This window comes from Eubalaena glacialis, chromosome 3, assembly GCF_028564815.1.
Source record: "Eubalaena glacialis isolate mEubGla1 chromosome 3, mEubGla1.1.hap2.+ XY, whole genome shotgun sequence".
NCBI lineage: Eukaryota > Metazoa > Chordata > Mammalia > Artiodactyla > Balaenidae > Eubalaena > Eubalaena glacialis.
Window position 1 is genome coordinate 56,988,704 of NC_083718.1, and position 17,832 is coordinate 57,006,535.

The 17,832-nt window shown below is 43.4% G+C and overlaps 1 protein-coding gene across 1 annotated transcript in view; it reads right to left on the reverse strand.

Annotated features, from left to right (window-relative positions):
* Positions 1–9,644: 9,644 nt before the first annotated feature.
* The window catches only part of PAPPA2 (pappalysin 2), a 319,782-nt gene continuing 311,594 nt past the window's right edge, over positions 9,645–17,832 (reverse strand). Inside the window, exons 21-22 of the mRNA XM_061183079.1 lie at positions 11,906–12,004; positions 9,645–9,719 (exon numbers count right to left, since the gene is read on the reverse strand). Of these exons, the coding sequence (XP_061039062.1) occupies positions 9,645–9,719; positions 11,906–12,004 (174 nt within the window). The remainder of the gene's footprint in view (positions 9,720–11,905; positions 12,005–17,832) is intronic.

Consider the following 17,832-nt stretch of genomic DNA (forward strand, 5'->3'; position numbering starts at 1 on the left):
AAGAAGGAAGGAAATTCTTTCACTAATAACTATTTATTATTAATAAGTATTTATTGAACTCCAGCCATGCTATGGGAAAGAAACTCACACGGAACACTTTGCATACCAAGTGCTTTCAAGGGTTACTAAGGTTACCTATCGAGTGCTCATAATAGCCCTGCAAATATAAACTCATCCCCACTTTATAAATGGGCCCTAAAAGACTCATCTGCCCAACATCTCCTTGAACTGGCAGTCCACACTAGGTCTTCAGTCTGAGGTCTGTACTCTCCGAATGAGCAAGATGAATACATAAATGCCTACAATTTCTACCCAAGTTTACTTTGAGACAGTCAAGTCTTAATGCCTTGGTGCCTCCAGGAATGTCATTTACATCTAGAGGAAACCTTGTTACTCTCCCCAAGCCACGATCCTTGCCTGGGGCTCTCTTTACTTCGTGAAGGTAAATTGTCTAATACTACAATTAGTATGGGTGGATCCAGTTTGCTTATTCTTGAGTATGCTGCCCAGGCAGAGCCCCAGGACATGCTCTGGCATCAACATGACCCTCTAAAATTGTGAATAAATTACATTTCTTGATGACATAGTTTAAACAATTTTTTCCTCCCCTTAATACTTGGAATCAGGGTCGCATTCTAACTATTTAATCTGGGGCCTCAAACTGGCACATAGCATGGCTTTAAATGAAATTATATTTAAAACATAGCCAAAGGTTCATAGAACACTTAATTGCATGTGAGCATGTGAGTGTGTGTATATGGGTGTGTGTGTATGTGTGTGTGTGTGAGAGAGAGAGAGAGAGAGAGAGAGAGAGAGAGAGGAATACCCATTAGAATAATTCACATCCTAGGCCAGAAAGTATGTGGAAACTTAAAAGCCAGCCAATCACCATCCCCACTACTCTGTTCCTTCTGTACCAGGGATACTCCTATTGATCTCGGGTAATAATACTTATAATCACCATTTTAAAAGTGCCTCCATGGGAACTTCCCTGGTGGCACAGTGGTTAAGAATCCACCTGCCAATGCAGGGGACACAGGTTCGTGCCCTGGTCCGGGAAGATCCCATATGCCACGGAGCAGCTAAGCCCGTGTGCCACAACTACTGAGCCTGTGCTCTAGAGCCCGTGTGCCACAACTACTGAAGCCCACATGCCTAGAGCCCATACTCCGCAACAAGAGAAGCCACCGCAATGAGAAGCCCGCATACCGCAACAAAGAGTAGCCCCCACTTGCTACAACTAGAGAAAGCCCGTGTGCAGCAACGAAGACCCAACACAGCCAAAAATAAATAAATAAATTTATAAAAAAGAGAAAGAAAAAAGTGCCTCCGTGGAAGGCACTTCATGATTATTGTAGTAAATCTGCATCAAAATTCTCTAAGTTAGGAATTATCATTCCATTTTACAGATGGGAAAGTTGAGTCTTAAGCCATTAAATAACTTGCTCAAGGTCACTTCACTTCGTCTCAGGTCAGGTTGTCTCTTAGGTTCTCAATCTTGCCTAATCAACAGTTGCTACTTCTTCCTAATCCATGTGGACTACACATCTAAAACCAAAATGTGCACATCTTAGCTGAGCTAAAGCACACCTCAACATAAAACTGACCGACAAACCCTGAATTCAATGGTCAACTTCAAAATGAGTCATTTTGATACTATGCACTCACAACCCACAGTCTTCTGTGTTGGCCCTGTGTTATCACCATTGCTCAGACTACTGTTAAAGAACCAGTCAAAGCATAAAACTCGAGTGTCCACAGACCCACCCACCCATCTCCAATCCCAAACACAACATCTTCTTTTCTTTTGATTCTCACATTCCCAAAATCAGGATTGGGATTCAATTCAGCAAATTTTAAGGTTTTATTCAGGCAAGGCACTGTGCAAGGCAGTGTCAGAGATCCAAAATCAAATAAGATAGTGTTTCTAGGGCCACCATGTAGAGATGTAAAGTTGTGTCTTGCCCGAGGCTGCCTGGTCCAGGGGGGTGAATATGGCCAGAAATCCAGCCCGTGCTATCCTTTTCAAGCCATGCTCTCTGACATTGGTTTGTTTTCACTCAGATGAAGGGGTGCTTTTTTTTATTTCTCAGAAAAGGTATCGAATGGTCTAATGGAGCCCTGAGTTCACCTGGCTTCGAAGAGTTTACGATTGAATAGGAGGGAAAGACAAGAACACAGCTAACAAAACATCAGTCAACCAGATTGATTATCCTGGGAGAGGACAATATGGAGCCATGGGCACAGTAAATCTCATCAGATGGGGAGGAAGCACAGCTTCAGGGAACCGGAGAACACGAGAGGGGACTGGGAAATGAGCAGCTCTGGGGCATGTGGAGATGGAGGGAGGGCGTCCAGGCTAGGGATTAGCACAAGCAGGAGCAAGAGCTTCAGGGGCTGTGGGCGCGTCCTCTCTGACTGGAAGGGGGGGCAGGGGGTGGTGTGGGGCTGGGGAGGACCACTAGTTCGGAAGCAGCGGGAAGCCAGTGTAACAGGTTGGCTGTGCTGAGAGTGGTTTGATCCTTCAGGACAGGCAGACACTGTGAGCTCCTTTCCCTGAGTCCCGGGTGACCGGAGGAGTGGTGTGCTAAAGGAGGAATGATGTGGAAGCCTTGTGCCAACGGACTGCGGGGGAAGAGACAGGAGAAGGGACCTGGCTTGGTGACGTTACCATGGCAGTTGAGGAGGTGATGGCAGCCCAAGCCGGGGTGAGAGGAAGGCAAACCGAAAGGAGGAGGATGGATGTGAGAGTTAGGAAGCAGATGCGATGGATTACGTGCAGATACAGAGAAACTGGTGTGGGAAACAATTTCCCTCCGAGTAAAAGCCAGAGTCCTTACCGCGGCTAAGGAGACCCTCTGTGACCCCTCCCCATCCCCCATCCCTCTCTGCCCTCACCTGCTTCCCTTGTTCTGCTCTTCTGCAGACACACTAAGCTCTCTCCCACCTCAGCCCTGCTGCTCCCTGTTCTGGCTCACTCTCCCCCCAGGTATTCACGGGGCAGCTCACTTCCTGCTGTTGAGAAGCATTCACAGACCTTCCCTATAGAAACTAGCACCTCCCCACCCCGGACCCTCCTCACCCCACTTACTGCACCTTAGTTTTCTTTGTAACACTCTTCACTATATAGTCTGTCTCCACCGACGTCTTTCCAAATAAGGAGCTTTGTTTTGTTCACTGCCGTATCCCTAGCACCTGGCACAGAATAGGTGCTCAATAAATATTTATTGATATCACCAGCTATTTGGGTATTTCTTTGCTTCACTAAAGTCAGAACAGTCCAGATATAAAATGTGTAGCCCTCGGAGACAGTGATTTCCTTAATACTTGACTGATTCACAATTAGGCAGGACAACCCATGGTAGGAAACGTTATGTGAATAATTCAGTCTTTTGGAGACCCTTTCAAGCCTGAGAACCTATAAATCTAAGTACTGTGCTTTATGTGTGTGGTTTCCCCAGAGAGGGAGTGTTCTGTTAGAGCATAGAGAGTTAATGCATAGACCCTAGAACCAGACTCCGAGGGTCTAAATCAGGGCTCTGCCACTTATTAGCTGTGCCACCTTGGGCATTTCTGTACCTCTCTGAATACTTCTCATGTCTCATCTTTAAGTGTTTTACTGCTCCTCAGTCACGGTCTGACTTCTCAAAGTTAAGGTCCCTTTAGCAGGTTACCTGGCAAAGTAGAGAAGTCAAGAGCAGTGTTGAGTTCATGAACAATATTTCCTAGGACATCTGAAGAAACTGTAGGAACTCTCTTACAGATCATTCTAAAGGTTATTGATTCGCTACCAACAAAATCATTCCTTGGAAATTATTTGTGTCCTAACACAACTTGGCTTTACTATTCAGAAAGCACTCCGAACTGCACATGTCGAGTTGTGATATGGGAACTTTCTTGAGCTTTGATAGCCTTTTGTGAGATTTAAATATGTGACTTCTCAGAGTACAAATATTTTTTAACAAAGCAGCTGCCTTCAGATAGCAGTTATCTCATGGAGAGGAAAGGCAACATGATTGGCAGTCATTAAAAAGTCAATACTCTCCTTTTATTTATTTATTTTCTGCATTTGAATAAGTGACTTTTGTGTGGATAAAGACAAGGCAAAGGAAGCTTGTCTATATTAAATTATCCTGAGAAGAAAATTTGATTTGAAGAACACTAGCAAATTGTAGTTGGTCTGTACTATTTTTCAGGGCTTGGGAATGTTTTTATTATACTGATTTGGAATGTTAACCAGATTTGACTTGTAGATCCTTTTAAGAATGGAGTCTGCCATTGTCACACCAGTTCTTACTAACACTTGGCAATGTAACCCGAGGATCTAGTGGCAGGATTAAGGGGAAAAGAAACAAAAAAAGGGATCATCAGCAAATCACACACACTTGAAAACAATCATTATTTTCTAATGAGTCTTACTTTGTTCCAAATACCCAGGGCATGTGTAGGTTTTATGGGTGTGGACGTATATTACAGGATACAAGAGTCTCATCACCATCCCTTTTTCTGAGCCAACCATTGGGCAAACGGAAATGTTATCGGTCCAGAACCAGTGGTCTTCTTGGGGTGACATAAAAAGAGATGACCCAAAGCCAGCTCCAGAGATGCCCTGGAGTTATTTATAAGTGAAAAGCCATATTACCCTCCTGCCATCCTGAGCCCCTCAACATCTGATTGGCCGGAATCTTAGAGTAGTGAGTCTCCCAGCTGACGGGTGACTCATCATGTCATTTAAGTTTGTCAGCCAATGGAAACCAGAGGCCCAAAGTCTCTCTCCAGGACTCTCCCTGGGGAAACTATTAGGGAGAAGGCAGCCTTGCCAGACGTCTCAGTCCAGCTGGCCTAACGGGCATGTGCAGGGCATCTGCTTATACTCAGGGCCTGGCATGAGCAGAGGGCCCTGGAACGATTCTCTAGGTTTGCTGTCAGTTTTCCTACCATCAACTACTAAGAAAGCCACCGGTAAACCAAAGAGCACCTTGAAATATAAACAAGTAAAAAGACATTTAACTTTCCCATTTCAACTGGGAAAAATCTGAGTTCATTCTGGGTCTAGTGGGCTGGACTTCATGTAGTGGAAAGCACATCACATTTGGAGACAGAAAAGTTGGATTCCCATCCCAACCTGCACTTAGTAATATGAACTTAAATTTTTCAATGGCCTTTCTAATACACAGTTTCCTTATCGTAAAATGGAAAAAAACAAAAAACAAAAAACAAAAACTTCTTCTGCTTAACCCATGGGTAGCAATAAAGCATATGAAGGTACTTTGCAAGCCATAAAGAAAATGTCAGGTAACATTATTTTTACTCTCAAAAGTTTATTTCTAGTCACACACCCCTCTCTCAAGTTCCAGGCTCACATTTCTAACTAGCTATTCCTCAGGCCTTCCCAAACGGCTCATACAAGTACTGAGATAACCACCTGGCCCTTCTGGCAGCCAGGTGGTGCCCAGCAGGGCCAGAGACATTGGCAAACTGCCCCCAGCTGCAGAAGCCTCCTCCAGCTTGCTAAATACTGCTTTATATGAAATTTCCAACGAATTATCTATCTGGCTTTTAAACTGATTTTATCAAAAAGCAAAGACACGCTCTTTCTTCAGAAGCTTACTCCTCCCGGCTTCCCTTTTCTGTCAGTGATGATAACCTTTACGGGTATAAAGATAACACAGAGTCATTGTCTTTGACATCTCTCTCCACTTCTCCTTTGCCTTTTCCCATCCTATGAACCATCATTTTTCTTTTCCTTCTTATATCTATCTTGGTGTCTCACAGAACCAGGCTTGACTCTAGCGCCAGGCATATGACCTTAAAGAACTTTCTTTACACACTGACACTTGGTGTCCGCATCTGTGAAATGAAATAGTGGAAGTTGCAGATCTGTTTGTGAGGATTAAACCAGATTGCGTTTGCCAAATGCAGGGCACATGTGAGCTGAGTTCTACCTTCTAGCTAAGTTGGATGCCCCAGGGACGTCTGCTATCACCCAGCCTTTTCCCCTTCCTGCTTCCATAGGGTCAACCCTGTTCTTCACTTTGCCTGGACTCTTCTCTCCCCCTTTCCCATTTCTGCCTATCAAGCTCGTATGCATCCTTCATGGACAATCTTTCAAATACTTCCTGACTTTGGCATCCAGAGGTGACGCTACTGCCTCTGGACTGTAAATGATTCTTGCATTTTATTCCTACAACTCATGAGGCACTTGACATGACTACTGTGTACTCTGCTTTTGTATATGTCATCTCTTCTTGTGAACTTTCATGTTTATCTTCCTTATGCATACCATTTACTTAATAAATAGTTTTTAAGTGACTGAAAAGAATCATCAGTCAATCAATGATGGAGGTCCAGACCTGAAACGAGCAAATGAAAAGCAATTTGGAAGCGATGGAATGATTTAAACGAAGAATAAGAAGACACCAAAGACACTCTCCATTTTGTGTGCTGATTTTTTAATGAACATTTTATAATCTTACAAAATAACTGGCTGTAGCTGTTTTACGTTACAATACAGTAGATAGCTCCTTTCACTGTGTTCCCAATCAAGCCAGCCCCTTGGGATGCTAACTGACACACTCAATAGTGATCTCACAGAGGAGAGGACATGCCAAATCCAATGCCTTGTAATGGGGGGAAGGAAAAGAGAGAATCAAGAAGAGCTCTTTCCTTTCATGTACAAGTTTGCCAGCTGACCATTCTCCTCACTCTGCCCTCTTATCTCTCTGGTTGGAAACTGTCACACTAATCATCAGAGTCATCCAGCCCTAGGCAACCTGGACCCCAGAGCTCCTAGTTACTGGGAAAAAGAAGAAGCAGAGAAGTGATTTTGGAACAAGGAAACAAATGGAAGAGCCTCTGGGAGAGGCCCTCTGTGGCCCCATGTATGGGGAAGAGCAGCAGAATGCAGACCACCACATGGCGTGAGTGTGAGTTGAGATCCACCGGGGATTTGTGACCGTGGCGTCTTAGAGCTTCAACTTTATTAGTGACCTGAGGAGCTCGAAGCACTAGGCTCCAGGGACAAAGGCTGGAAGAACCTGCCATCAGTGAATGGCCAGGGCTGACTTGGGCTGGGCAGCCTGTAGCCTGAAAGGCTTTCCACACCCCCCCAGAACCCTCCTCTCACCTTCCCAGGGCAGTGATGATGGAGTGCAGATGTTGCCAACAGAGAATGAAATATTTTAAAATTAAGTACGAAAGGGAAATGTTCTCACGGTAACTCCTGAGGGAAGACTGAGCCCAGATCCACGCTGGCATGAACCACAGGCTCCGTATTCCTGGGGCTTGGGGTGGGAGGGGGTCGGGGGGTGGATGTAGCCTTCCTGAGCTGGGCGATGCCCAGGATAACTCTCAAGCTCAGACATGGCAGGATTCCCCTGCACGGAGTTTGACACGCTTCAAGAAATTTGGATAACAATCTTACAACAACTGTTTTAGAACGAAGAATCTAAACTTTTCTACTGTGTTTTCCATATTGAAGCCTATCAGAATCCCAGAAATAAATATTCTCTTCTTGGGGGCACTAAATGTGAACCCAGATAAGGAACAGTAGGTATCTAGGCTATTGTTTCCATTACGGTTGGAAATACAGAGAACAAGAGTATTTTGGATGGGCAGACTCTGGTCTTTCCCTTCCCCAGTGACCTTGCCACTCTCATTTCAGATCCCCAAAGATAAATATGTGTAATCCCCTTCTCCTTTTTATTCCATTCCAGAATGTTGTTCTTCCCTACGTGAAGTCTGGCTCAAGATAGTGGGGGAAGTATTTCTTCTTTCTGTTGACATTTGCACAGCCATTGCTCTCAGGGTTGATGGGAAGAATAGAAAACTGTGGTCAGAGCCAAAGAGCAGGTGATCCAGGGAGACCAAGGCTACCCTTGAACTTTTGCCTGTTCTTCCCTTCCTGAGATGATAAATTGGGGTGTTGAACAAGAAACTAGCTCCTTACTTTCTTTCTCCAAGGCCTAATCCATAAATCATCACTAAAACACAACTGCAATAGACCACATGCAAAATTAGTCAGCCCAGGACGTAAACAGAGGCAGGTTAACATGGTCATTTCACATACAGTCCATCTATTGAGCAAGAAAGGGTGACAATGACAAAATGGACCCTAAATAGTTGAAATTCTTCCCTCTCCCCACAGAGTGTCACCCTTGCTCCGTGTTATTTTCATAGCTTGTGCAAAGTGCTCTCTCTGGGACACAGATTTGATGCATCACACTTGAATAGAATTTACCTCCGAGTCTGCATTGTTCAAAAGATCCCCTTTGGTCTGCTGTGGAGACTTGGAACAAGGCTGAGTCTCCTTGACTCAATTCATCCTCCAGCCCTGGGCTCTGATTTACCCTGACTTCTCCCCTGTCTATGGCCTCCCTCGGCTCCTCCAAACCTGCCTGTTCTTCAGTTTCCTCCACCTTTCCCCAATGTCATTTCCATGACATTTTTTCCCCAGAAAGTCAACAATAGGTCATGTGGCTGTGAATTGTGGCCAGGCTTGGAGACTTAGAAAAAGGGAGACCACAGGCCAAGTATGAGGAATGCGTGAGTTCCTGTAATCCTGGTGATGGGAGAGTGAGCCTACATACAGACTTGTTGACTGAGTGACTGGCTGAGAGCCACACTTGGAACAGGCACCTGTGGAAGTGCAGAAAATCCTGGGCCTCACCAACTGCAATGAAGAGTTCCAAGAACTGAAGAGAATGTATTCTTTTTGGATGGATACTCAAGAACCATAGTCTAGTTTTCCTGGACCCATCACCAATGGATAACCCCACCCACCTTTCCATACCTTTTAGTATTATCATTCCAAGCCCCCATCTCCTCAAACTGGGCTCAGCTCCCAGTTCATAAAAAGATGATTAGCTGACATGTGATTATCAAAAACTCCATCTAATCTCTCTCTTTTCTTCCCCAGTTCCCTCTCAACCTGCCAATCCCTAGGAATAGAAAGATGGCAGAAGAACTTGTCTTTCGGTCCTCAAACCCTCAGCATTCATTTTGGACGTGAACTTCACAGCAGCATGTGTGGAACAATGGATAATTTTTAGCTTAGTAGACAGCAAAAAATATAATATATATAATATATTTATATCATTATGTTTAAATACTTATAAAGAATTAATAACTAACCTCATTATTACTAAGGGAGACTACACAAAGAAAGGGAGAGAGCCAGTTTAGATTAGACGAGCCCTGAAAGATGGCCATCCATTCAAAATGGGTATTAGCAGAGTGTCCCTGGCAACTTCTCTTCTAGTATTTTGGTATTGGTTTACAAGTTGGGTGGGGCTGAATAGTTGGCAGGGTGCAGAGTGGGGAGCAGGGCAAGAGTTGAGGATGGGATTTGATAGAATACAAATGGGGAAGGAGGGTCCTTGTATATATATCATATTTCTCTTTCCACTTTAAATCAACTGCCTCTTTGAAGAAATGTTTGCCTATGATTCTTCCTTACTCGGGCTACTTGATGCAATAGTTGGCACCTATAAACGTCCTCTTGCATTTCTTATAGGATCCTTCGTGTTCTTCTTCCTTCCTTCGTTTCATGACCTTTCTTCTTCATTCATCTTTTGTTTCCTTTTGTGGACGCCTCTGATTCTTACTGCCTCCAGGGCAGTGGAAGGAGGGGCTTGATCCCACAGTTACAGATTTTCTTCCGCCTTGGGGTCTCGGCAGGTGCATTCATCCAGATCACAGTCAGCAGCAAATGGAATGACCTAGGAGAAATCAAAGAGAAGTTGAAATCACTCATTTTTGCACCAAGCATCACACTTTCAACCAGCTTTTGCTTTTTTTTCTCACTTGGTCCCAGAGGAAGTGTGGGACTGCGTGTTAGTATCACAGAATTGAAATTAACACTCAGTTCTTTCACTTACACACCATGTCTCCTTAGGCAAGGTAAACCTTCCTTGCTTCACTTTCTTTATAAAGTGGGAGGACAACAGCAACTACCCAAGAGGGTGTTAGTGTAGTTTAAATAAGATGATGGATATGAAACACACATTTCCAGGCATCTCTAATATCTGTTACTACTACTTCTAATATTACCACTAATGTTCAAAACTACTGCTGTTAATGTTTTTGCTGTTATTATCAAGCTTCAAAAAATCTTTGTAAAGTAGGTAAGATGAATGTTAGTATTTTCTTCTTACAGGGAAGGTCAAGAGAGGTAGGGTGACTTAACTCAAGGTCATGACACTACTATCTGGAAAACCAAGGCTCTATTACCTAGCTCTATGTCTTCTACGTTTTTGATGTTCTTGGGGCCATAGAATCATCTCTTCTATCTTCATAAGCTTGAGGTTTTGCCCTTCTTGAACCCAGGATATACTTTGGCTTGGTGAAACGATGCATCTCTCTACCCATTGTTTGTGGCTGGATTGCCTTCCTGCTATGTAATTATCCCTCCTCCAGGTCAGAGATGGTCCAGCAAAAGTTGCTCTCTTCCTGCTTGCACTGCTACCAACAGATAATCATACTTTTTGAGTGTCCATAATTAGCTTCAGAGAGAATTGGGCATTCAGGAGACATGATGTAAAAGTGGCAAAGATTCTGCTCTTTGGGTATGGATAGTCAAATGAAACAACAATAGATCAGCATATTATTTAATAGTCCAAGTACACTGAAGAGATAGGCTGGGTGACTGGGCAAGTGGGCTTGAGAACGGATGGTGGGGTTTGAGGAAATTTCCCAGCATATTTTCACGTATGAATTAAATGTAATTTAGGAGTCGACAGGGGTGAAAGGCTTTTTCAATCCTGATTCATGTGTATAGTGGCCACAGGCACCAAAATCCATTAAAGAAAAACACTAGATCTGCTGAGTGTGAGATGGAGATGGGGAGAGAATTGATTGCTTTCTTCCAAAGTGGTTATGCCTTCCTGAGTAGAAATGGGATCCTTGACCAGTTACTTTCTTCAAGTGAGACCAGGAACTAGTTGGCATGATGTCTGACCTGCAATCCAAGCTCTTGATCTGTTTCTCATGGTTTGGGATTCGCTGGTTTTTAGAGCAAAAGAGGGCCAAAGTGAACAGTGATACAATAAGTCCCTGAGCTCTCTGCACTAAATAAGTTAATTCATGTCAGTGGTGAGAACAATGCCTGGCACAGAGTGAGCCATCAGTAAATATTAGCTATCAGGAGGAGTATTCAGGTCTGTGTAGAGGTGATCATGCAGACGTGACTTTATTGTGGAGACACATACAAGGAAGGAAACGTTCTTGTGTATTTCTGATTCATCAAATCGGCCAACTAGCGACAGATATCTTTGGAGCTCTTGGGTTTTCAACCATATTATTCCAAATTTTCAGCCTATTCAATTTTATAGGCTTAGCTTAAGTGTATCTTCTATTTTAATAGAGTCCAGAGCAACAGGATAAAAGGCATCAAGAAAAGGACCACTGCTCAGGATACAGCGGGGGGGGGGGGGGGGGGCGGGGGTGCTCCAGGGAGCTTGTGGTGGCTGCTTAACATACACCTGCAATATGCTTGTAATACACTTTATAGGATTATTCATTTAGCTGTGAAGTTTAATAATAAGTGGATACCACTTCGTGGATAATCCTGCCTCTCCAAGGAGTGGAAGCCATTATTCCCTACCTACAGAAACTTTTCTTGGACAATGATAAGCAGGTGGGAGTCTGAGTAGCAGACGCATGGCTTTTCTCTAGCAGCTACAGGACTGACAATGAGAGACTAGTGTTTTCTAACAACCTATCCTAAAATTACTATCCTTAATCCTGTCACTGTAGAAGCTCCAATGTTTGTTCATTATCATTCCCTCTTCTTGACTGTTGAAGAAAAACAAATTATGATGCACCACGAAGGAGAGCTAGCCAAAGCTCCTGCCTCTATTCCTGGAGATGCTACCCTCTCCTCCCACTCCCAGGTGCCCTCACTTACCTTCTTGGAGGAGAGAGTGGAAGAGCAGCAGTCTCCCCCATCATAGTGGCAGTAGGCCCGATTGTTGATGGTATCACACCAACCATCTGCTTGGAAAGGCTGGTAAGGAGGTAGCAAGTCAGAGGTAGCAAGTTGTCTAAGTACAACTTCACTCTGCTTCACCCTATTCTCCCACTCATCCCACCCCCAACATAATCCATGGAACTCGAGACATTATTATGGGAGAGCACCAAAGGGGCAGGGTAAAAATTGACCTAGCATTCTCAAGAAGTTGAAAAGTCTCAAGATAAGACCATTGGATCTAAGGAATTGTCAAATTTCACAACCAGTATCTGCTCCTGGCCTACTCTAGGGACCAGGCTGGTTCATTTAATTCCTTGATCAACTTTTTCACCTTCTCGTAATAGCAGGTCTTTATATCATTAGGTAGGTTACAAAATATTTTCACACATGTTAACTCTGTTGATCATCAGGAAAACCTGTGCATCAGGCAGGTTTGGCTTTAAAAGTCCCATTTTATCAGTGAGGAAATGGGGATAAATAGAGATGACAAAAATTACTCCAGGTCACACAGCTAGGTCAAGCAGAGTTTAGGATTAGAAGTCATGTATCTTGATTTTTTGCTGCTTCTCACAGATTAAGGACCATAACCTCCATCTCTTCTGGTACTTGTACTTAGAGACCCCAATAGTCCTGGGTTGCTATAGACTCAAATGATGTTTGTCCAGAATGCAGTGGTCCTAGGGTTTGGGACACCAGTGCTGGAACACAAATCATCCCACATGTACAGCTACTTCATGCACAGCAGCTAGACACAGGGTTAGAGCAGAGGAAGCCAAACGGTTTCCATCTACTCCTGTTACTGCTGCAAGTTAACAGGAACCAAAATGGGAAAGGGGCCCAGGCCAAACCAGAGTTAGTGGAGTGTTTCACCCCAAAAGGGAATGTATGATAAGAACAGCAACAAGCGGTTAAAAAAATAGCTCAGCAGCCCAACGCATTGTTTCTCTAGAACCACTCTCAGAGGGAAACAGTGTCCCACGGCATCCTGGAGGGTGCACCAGCCCAGCCAGCCCACCTACTCAATCACACTAGCTGCTCCCCATCCTGAGTGGATACCCAATTGCGAAGCCTCAGGAAGCATCTCGTAGTCAAGCTCTGTGGGCCACAGGACAGTCAGCAGACTCTTGAGTCCTGAGGCCACCTTCCAGTTCACATATTCAAATCACTTTCTCTTCCCCCACCCTCCTTAAATGTCAGATAGAAGGATTGTTCCCTATTTCACTCTGCTTTGATGAGATAGATCACTAAAGTAAAAAATGGCCATTAAGGGACTTCCCTGGTGGCGCAGTGGTTAAGGATCCGCCTGCCAATGCAGGGGACACGGGTTTGAGCCCTGGTCCGGGAAGATCCCACATGCCACGGAGCAACTAAGCCCGTGCGCCACAACTACAGAGCCTGTGCTCTAGAGCCCACGAACCACAACTACCGAGCCCATGTGCCACAACTACTGAAGCCCACACGCCTAGAGCCCGTGCTCCGCAACAAAAGAAACCACCGCAATGAGAAGCCCGTGCACCACAACGAAGAGTAGCCCCCGCTCGCCGCAACTAGAGAAAACCCGCGCACAGCAACGAAGACCCGATGCAGCCAAAAATAAATACAAATTTTTTTTTTAATGGCCATTAAATAATTTTCAGCAATTGAGTTACATCAGAATGAGCTCATCCAAGTTATTTCTTCAATGTTTTGATTTATTCTATGGGGTCCTGAGGTCACTTGAACATCATTCCAGATGTATACCAGTTTGTGAACCTCTGAGAAGCTGCTACTTGTGGGGTGGAACTCAACAGCTGTCACACAGCTGCACGGCAATGTCAGTTGAGAGCAGGAAGTGAAAATGAATTCTGTTCTCAACACACGCCTCACTGCGATAAAAGACAAAGATTTTGAGATGAGCATTTGTCTTTAACCCTGGAGCCAGTTACTCTGGCTCTGGAGAACTTGGAATAACTATATAATCATAACTTGAATCTACAATTGCAGCCAAATAGGAGTCAAAATACAACTAGCTGCATCCTTAACACCTATAGATGCCCTTGGGTTCTCCTGGGAGGACCAGATACATCCACTGAAGTTCCCCCAGAATTTTCTTTTTCCAGTGTTTGGAGTATATTTTCCTCATCTAACACTGCATCTGTTACTTTTCCTCCAACCCTGACTGACTCATTGGCAAAACTTAATCTGTTTCTTCTTTCTTTTTCATGTAATCGTCTATAAAAATCCAAAGAGCACCCAAAATACTTCTCCTACATACAAAAGTATGGTCTTCAATATGGAGGATTAAAGGGAGATCTAAAGAAGATCTTCCTCTTCATAAGAACAACTTAGACATTTGAATGGATTAATAAAAGATCCTGGGAATCTTTCTTTCCAACCTCTTCCCCAAGGATGGCTTCTCATCTCAAGAGTATTAGGGAAGGTATGTTGAAAAGATCAGAAATTGTCTAGGTGACCTTCTCTAGAGCTCACTAGACTTCGATGGCTATAGCCTGGACATGATTTCTAGAATGTTCTTAAAGGGTCATCTGGGAAGAGAAGGGAATTTATAAAAAGGAGCGTAAATACAGAGAAAAGGTTGGAAAGACACAAGTATTTAATTTACTATATACCTATTAGAATTAATTGCTCCTCCCCTAACCTGCCAAAAATAACTACTCCACCCTAAACAAACAGAGTCTCCTATGGCAACATGTGCCTGGAAGCTTGACAGCTTGAGTCCAAAGTTACAATGGAAAAAATAGGAAGGGAAAAATGACTAATCGATCCAAAGTTTTTAAAGTATCTGAAGACTGGACTAGATTGGGGGACGCAAATCTCAATAATTGAAAGGTGTCTGACTTGGGACATCACTCCTCCCCACAGGAAACTTCCCCAAGGAATGGTACAAGGCTTGGCTTCTCTGCACAATGTGTCCATAGGTGAATTTTTCACTACCCATACACGCACCTCACTTTCCTGTAACATCAGAAAATGAAGTGTTCCACCTAAGTGAATTTTTCAAGTACCTAAAGCTTATTTCTTTAAGAGCCACTTTTTAATTTTCATTTTAACTGTTTTCACAAAAGAAAAAAACCTGTATAAAATTCCTGTTTCCCTGCCTTTTAATAACTTATAGAACACAAAGTCATTAACATGAATATTTTTCCTTTTTACTTATAAGGAGGCTCTTTGCATTGGGCTATTTACCCCTTTACTAAATGAGCCTCCTTCAACACACACACACACACACACACACACACACACACACACACACACACACACACACACACACACACACACACACCCTCATGGGTCAAGCTTTGTAGAATTATACCTAAAGTGAATACTTAAATCTGAGAGAGAGGCTGGGTTGCTCTTCTTATGATGTATGAGCTTGATGATACCTATTTTAGTTGTTATAGGAAGGCTTTTCTTGCCAACTGGCTATGTTCCAGGCAGTTGAGGTGGCCATATGAATGGAAGTGCGTAAGTGATGAAATACAAAGAGGAAAGGCTGTCAGTCTATCCTATCCATATGATTTTACTTCTCAGAAGTAAGATAATTTCTCCTTTATGTTATATTATCTGGTGATATTTTCTGTTTAAATTGTTCTGGGGAGTTGGGTATAGGAATGGTAGCTCTGTCTGTTGCCTATGGATGTAGTCATTTATTCAATCACTCAACATTTATTCCTCACCTATTTGTACCAGGCATTGTCATGAGGGTACAGAGAGAAATAAAACATGGCTCCAGTCCTCAAGAGAACCCCCCACTTGCAATTATAGCTTATGATGATAGGTGCTAGCATAGCGATGCAGATAGAAGTACCTAGTCCAGATTTGGGGTGGGTGGGGACGCGGAAAGGATGACATGAGCTTTCAGGGGCTGGCTTTGCTACATCTAGCCCACATGAAAAAGAGTTTAGCACTGGATGATTCAGAGGGGTAGAGGGGCCTGAGAAAACTGTGCAAGTGAAAGAAGAGGGTAAAAATAGAGAGGCAGGTTGTCCCAGACTGCTCATCACAGAGCCCACTGTCAGGAAGAGTTCCATAAACTTTGACTGATTGGCTGATAGTACCCCTATTATGTGAATTAGATTAAGAACATTTTTCTTCTACAGCTTGCAACAGAACCCATGAGCACACTGATGTTCTAGAAAGGTTAGTTTTGGGCTGCAGACCTTCTGCTCTACTAACATAAAGATTGAGATATCAGCCCAAAGTGATTATATCCCTATAGGTAAAGCATGGGACAGAAGCCCCATAAGTAATCTTCAGGAGTGTATTAAGTAAGACAGGAGAAGACGCTAATCACATTTTTGTATAATGCCTAACACTATTTTCTTTCTCCTACATCATCTCCCATCAAAACCTTCTCGTTACGTGAATGACAAATCAGACCCACACCCATTTCTTCATATTGATTAGGCTACATTAGGCCAAAAGAAGCCATCTTCCAAGGCAGCTGTGGTGCCACACCCAGTGAAGTCCATGCAGCAGATGGAAGTTCTCTGGCTCTCCAATGAATGGTGACCTCCAAGCCTGGTTCTTTCAGCCCTTGGATCTGCCCATGTGTCCATTGCTTCACCTGCGAATCTCAGGGGCAAAATTCAGAGGTCTTTGAGGCCCCTCAGGGACTCTTGATGACCAGAACATTAGTTGCTTTCTTTTTTTTTTTAAGGACCATAGATGCATAAAATTCAAAGGCTGGATGGATTCTTGAATACTATTTAGTACAAAACTCTCATTTTACAAATGATGAAATGGCCCCTTAAAACAGTGAAATGTCTTGTTTGCAAGGCTAGTGGTAACAATCCTGGGAACATAGCCCAAATTTCTTGATTCTTGATGTTCTTTCTGCTAAACCATGCTACCACTATCTGATTATTTCATTAACCTTTTAATTTATTGGGAATGCAGAGTAACAAATTCCTTTGGCACCTCTATAAAAAGGGCTTAGGTGCAGAAACATTAATAATAAAGTGAACCCAGCGATCCAATATAGAAACAGAGAAAGGGTCATATATATAATCTCAATTCCCCTAGACACCCCACAACTTCACTTCTGTTTTTCTCAGTTGCAGGTTAAAAGTTTACCCAAATAGGCTACCTGGTACTATAGTTCCTTCTGATCTTGGGGCTTGGTTGGCCCATATTTTCCTAGAGGCTGATTTTGCCAGGAGGAAGCAGCGCTGTGCTCCATTCCCATCAGCAGATGCCTGCAACCCAGAAACATTTATTTCTGGGCCCTAGAATGCTAAAGCCAGGCATTTTCTGCTCACTGCAGTCATCTGAGGAAAAGAGGAAATGGAGTTGTTCCACTCCTCCCGTGTTCATCCCTTGGGGTGGGAGGGTGCCAGTGATCTCACATTTGTGGGTTTGCAACAATCTTCTTGGAAAATGTAAAATTAAAATCGACAGATACCCTGAGATGGGTTGTGCAGGAAGAATTTCTTAGATACAAGCTCCTCTGGAAAATCTCATCTGGCTTCCTAGACCCAGAGAGTTCTCCTTGCCTGTGTACTATGGTATGTTTTATCCATATATGCATTATAGGACTTAACATTCAGAATGTATTATCAAGGGCTCAGAGTCTAATCCCCTTCAGTCCCAGCCACCAGTTCAGTGCCTGATGCACAGTAGGTTCTCAAGAAATAAATAACTATGATGGTGGCTAAATACATTTTTTTTTAGCATACTTTATAACCAGATCCCTCCTTTTCATTAGTCCTCTCCTACTAGGTGCAGAGTATTGGTATACATTTATTTCTGAGTGGGAAGAAATAGTAGAATACACCGTCTAAAGTTCTCCTATTAACAAGCTAAAAATGTTGAATACATTTATCAATATCATCTCAGTTCTACAGGTGGTATAATAAGAAAAG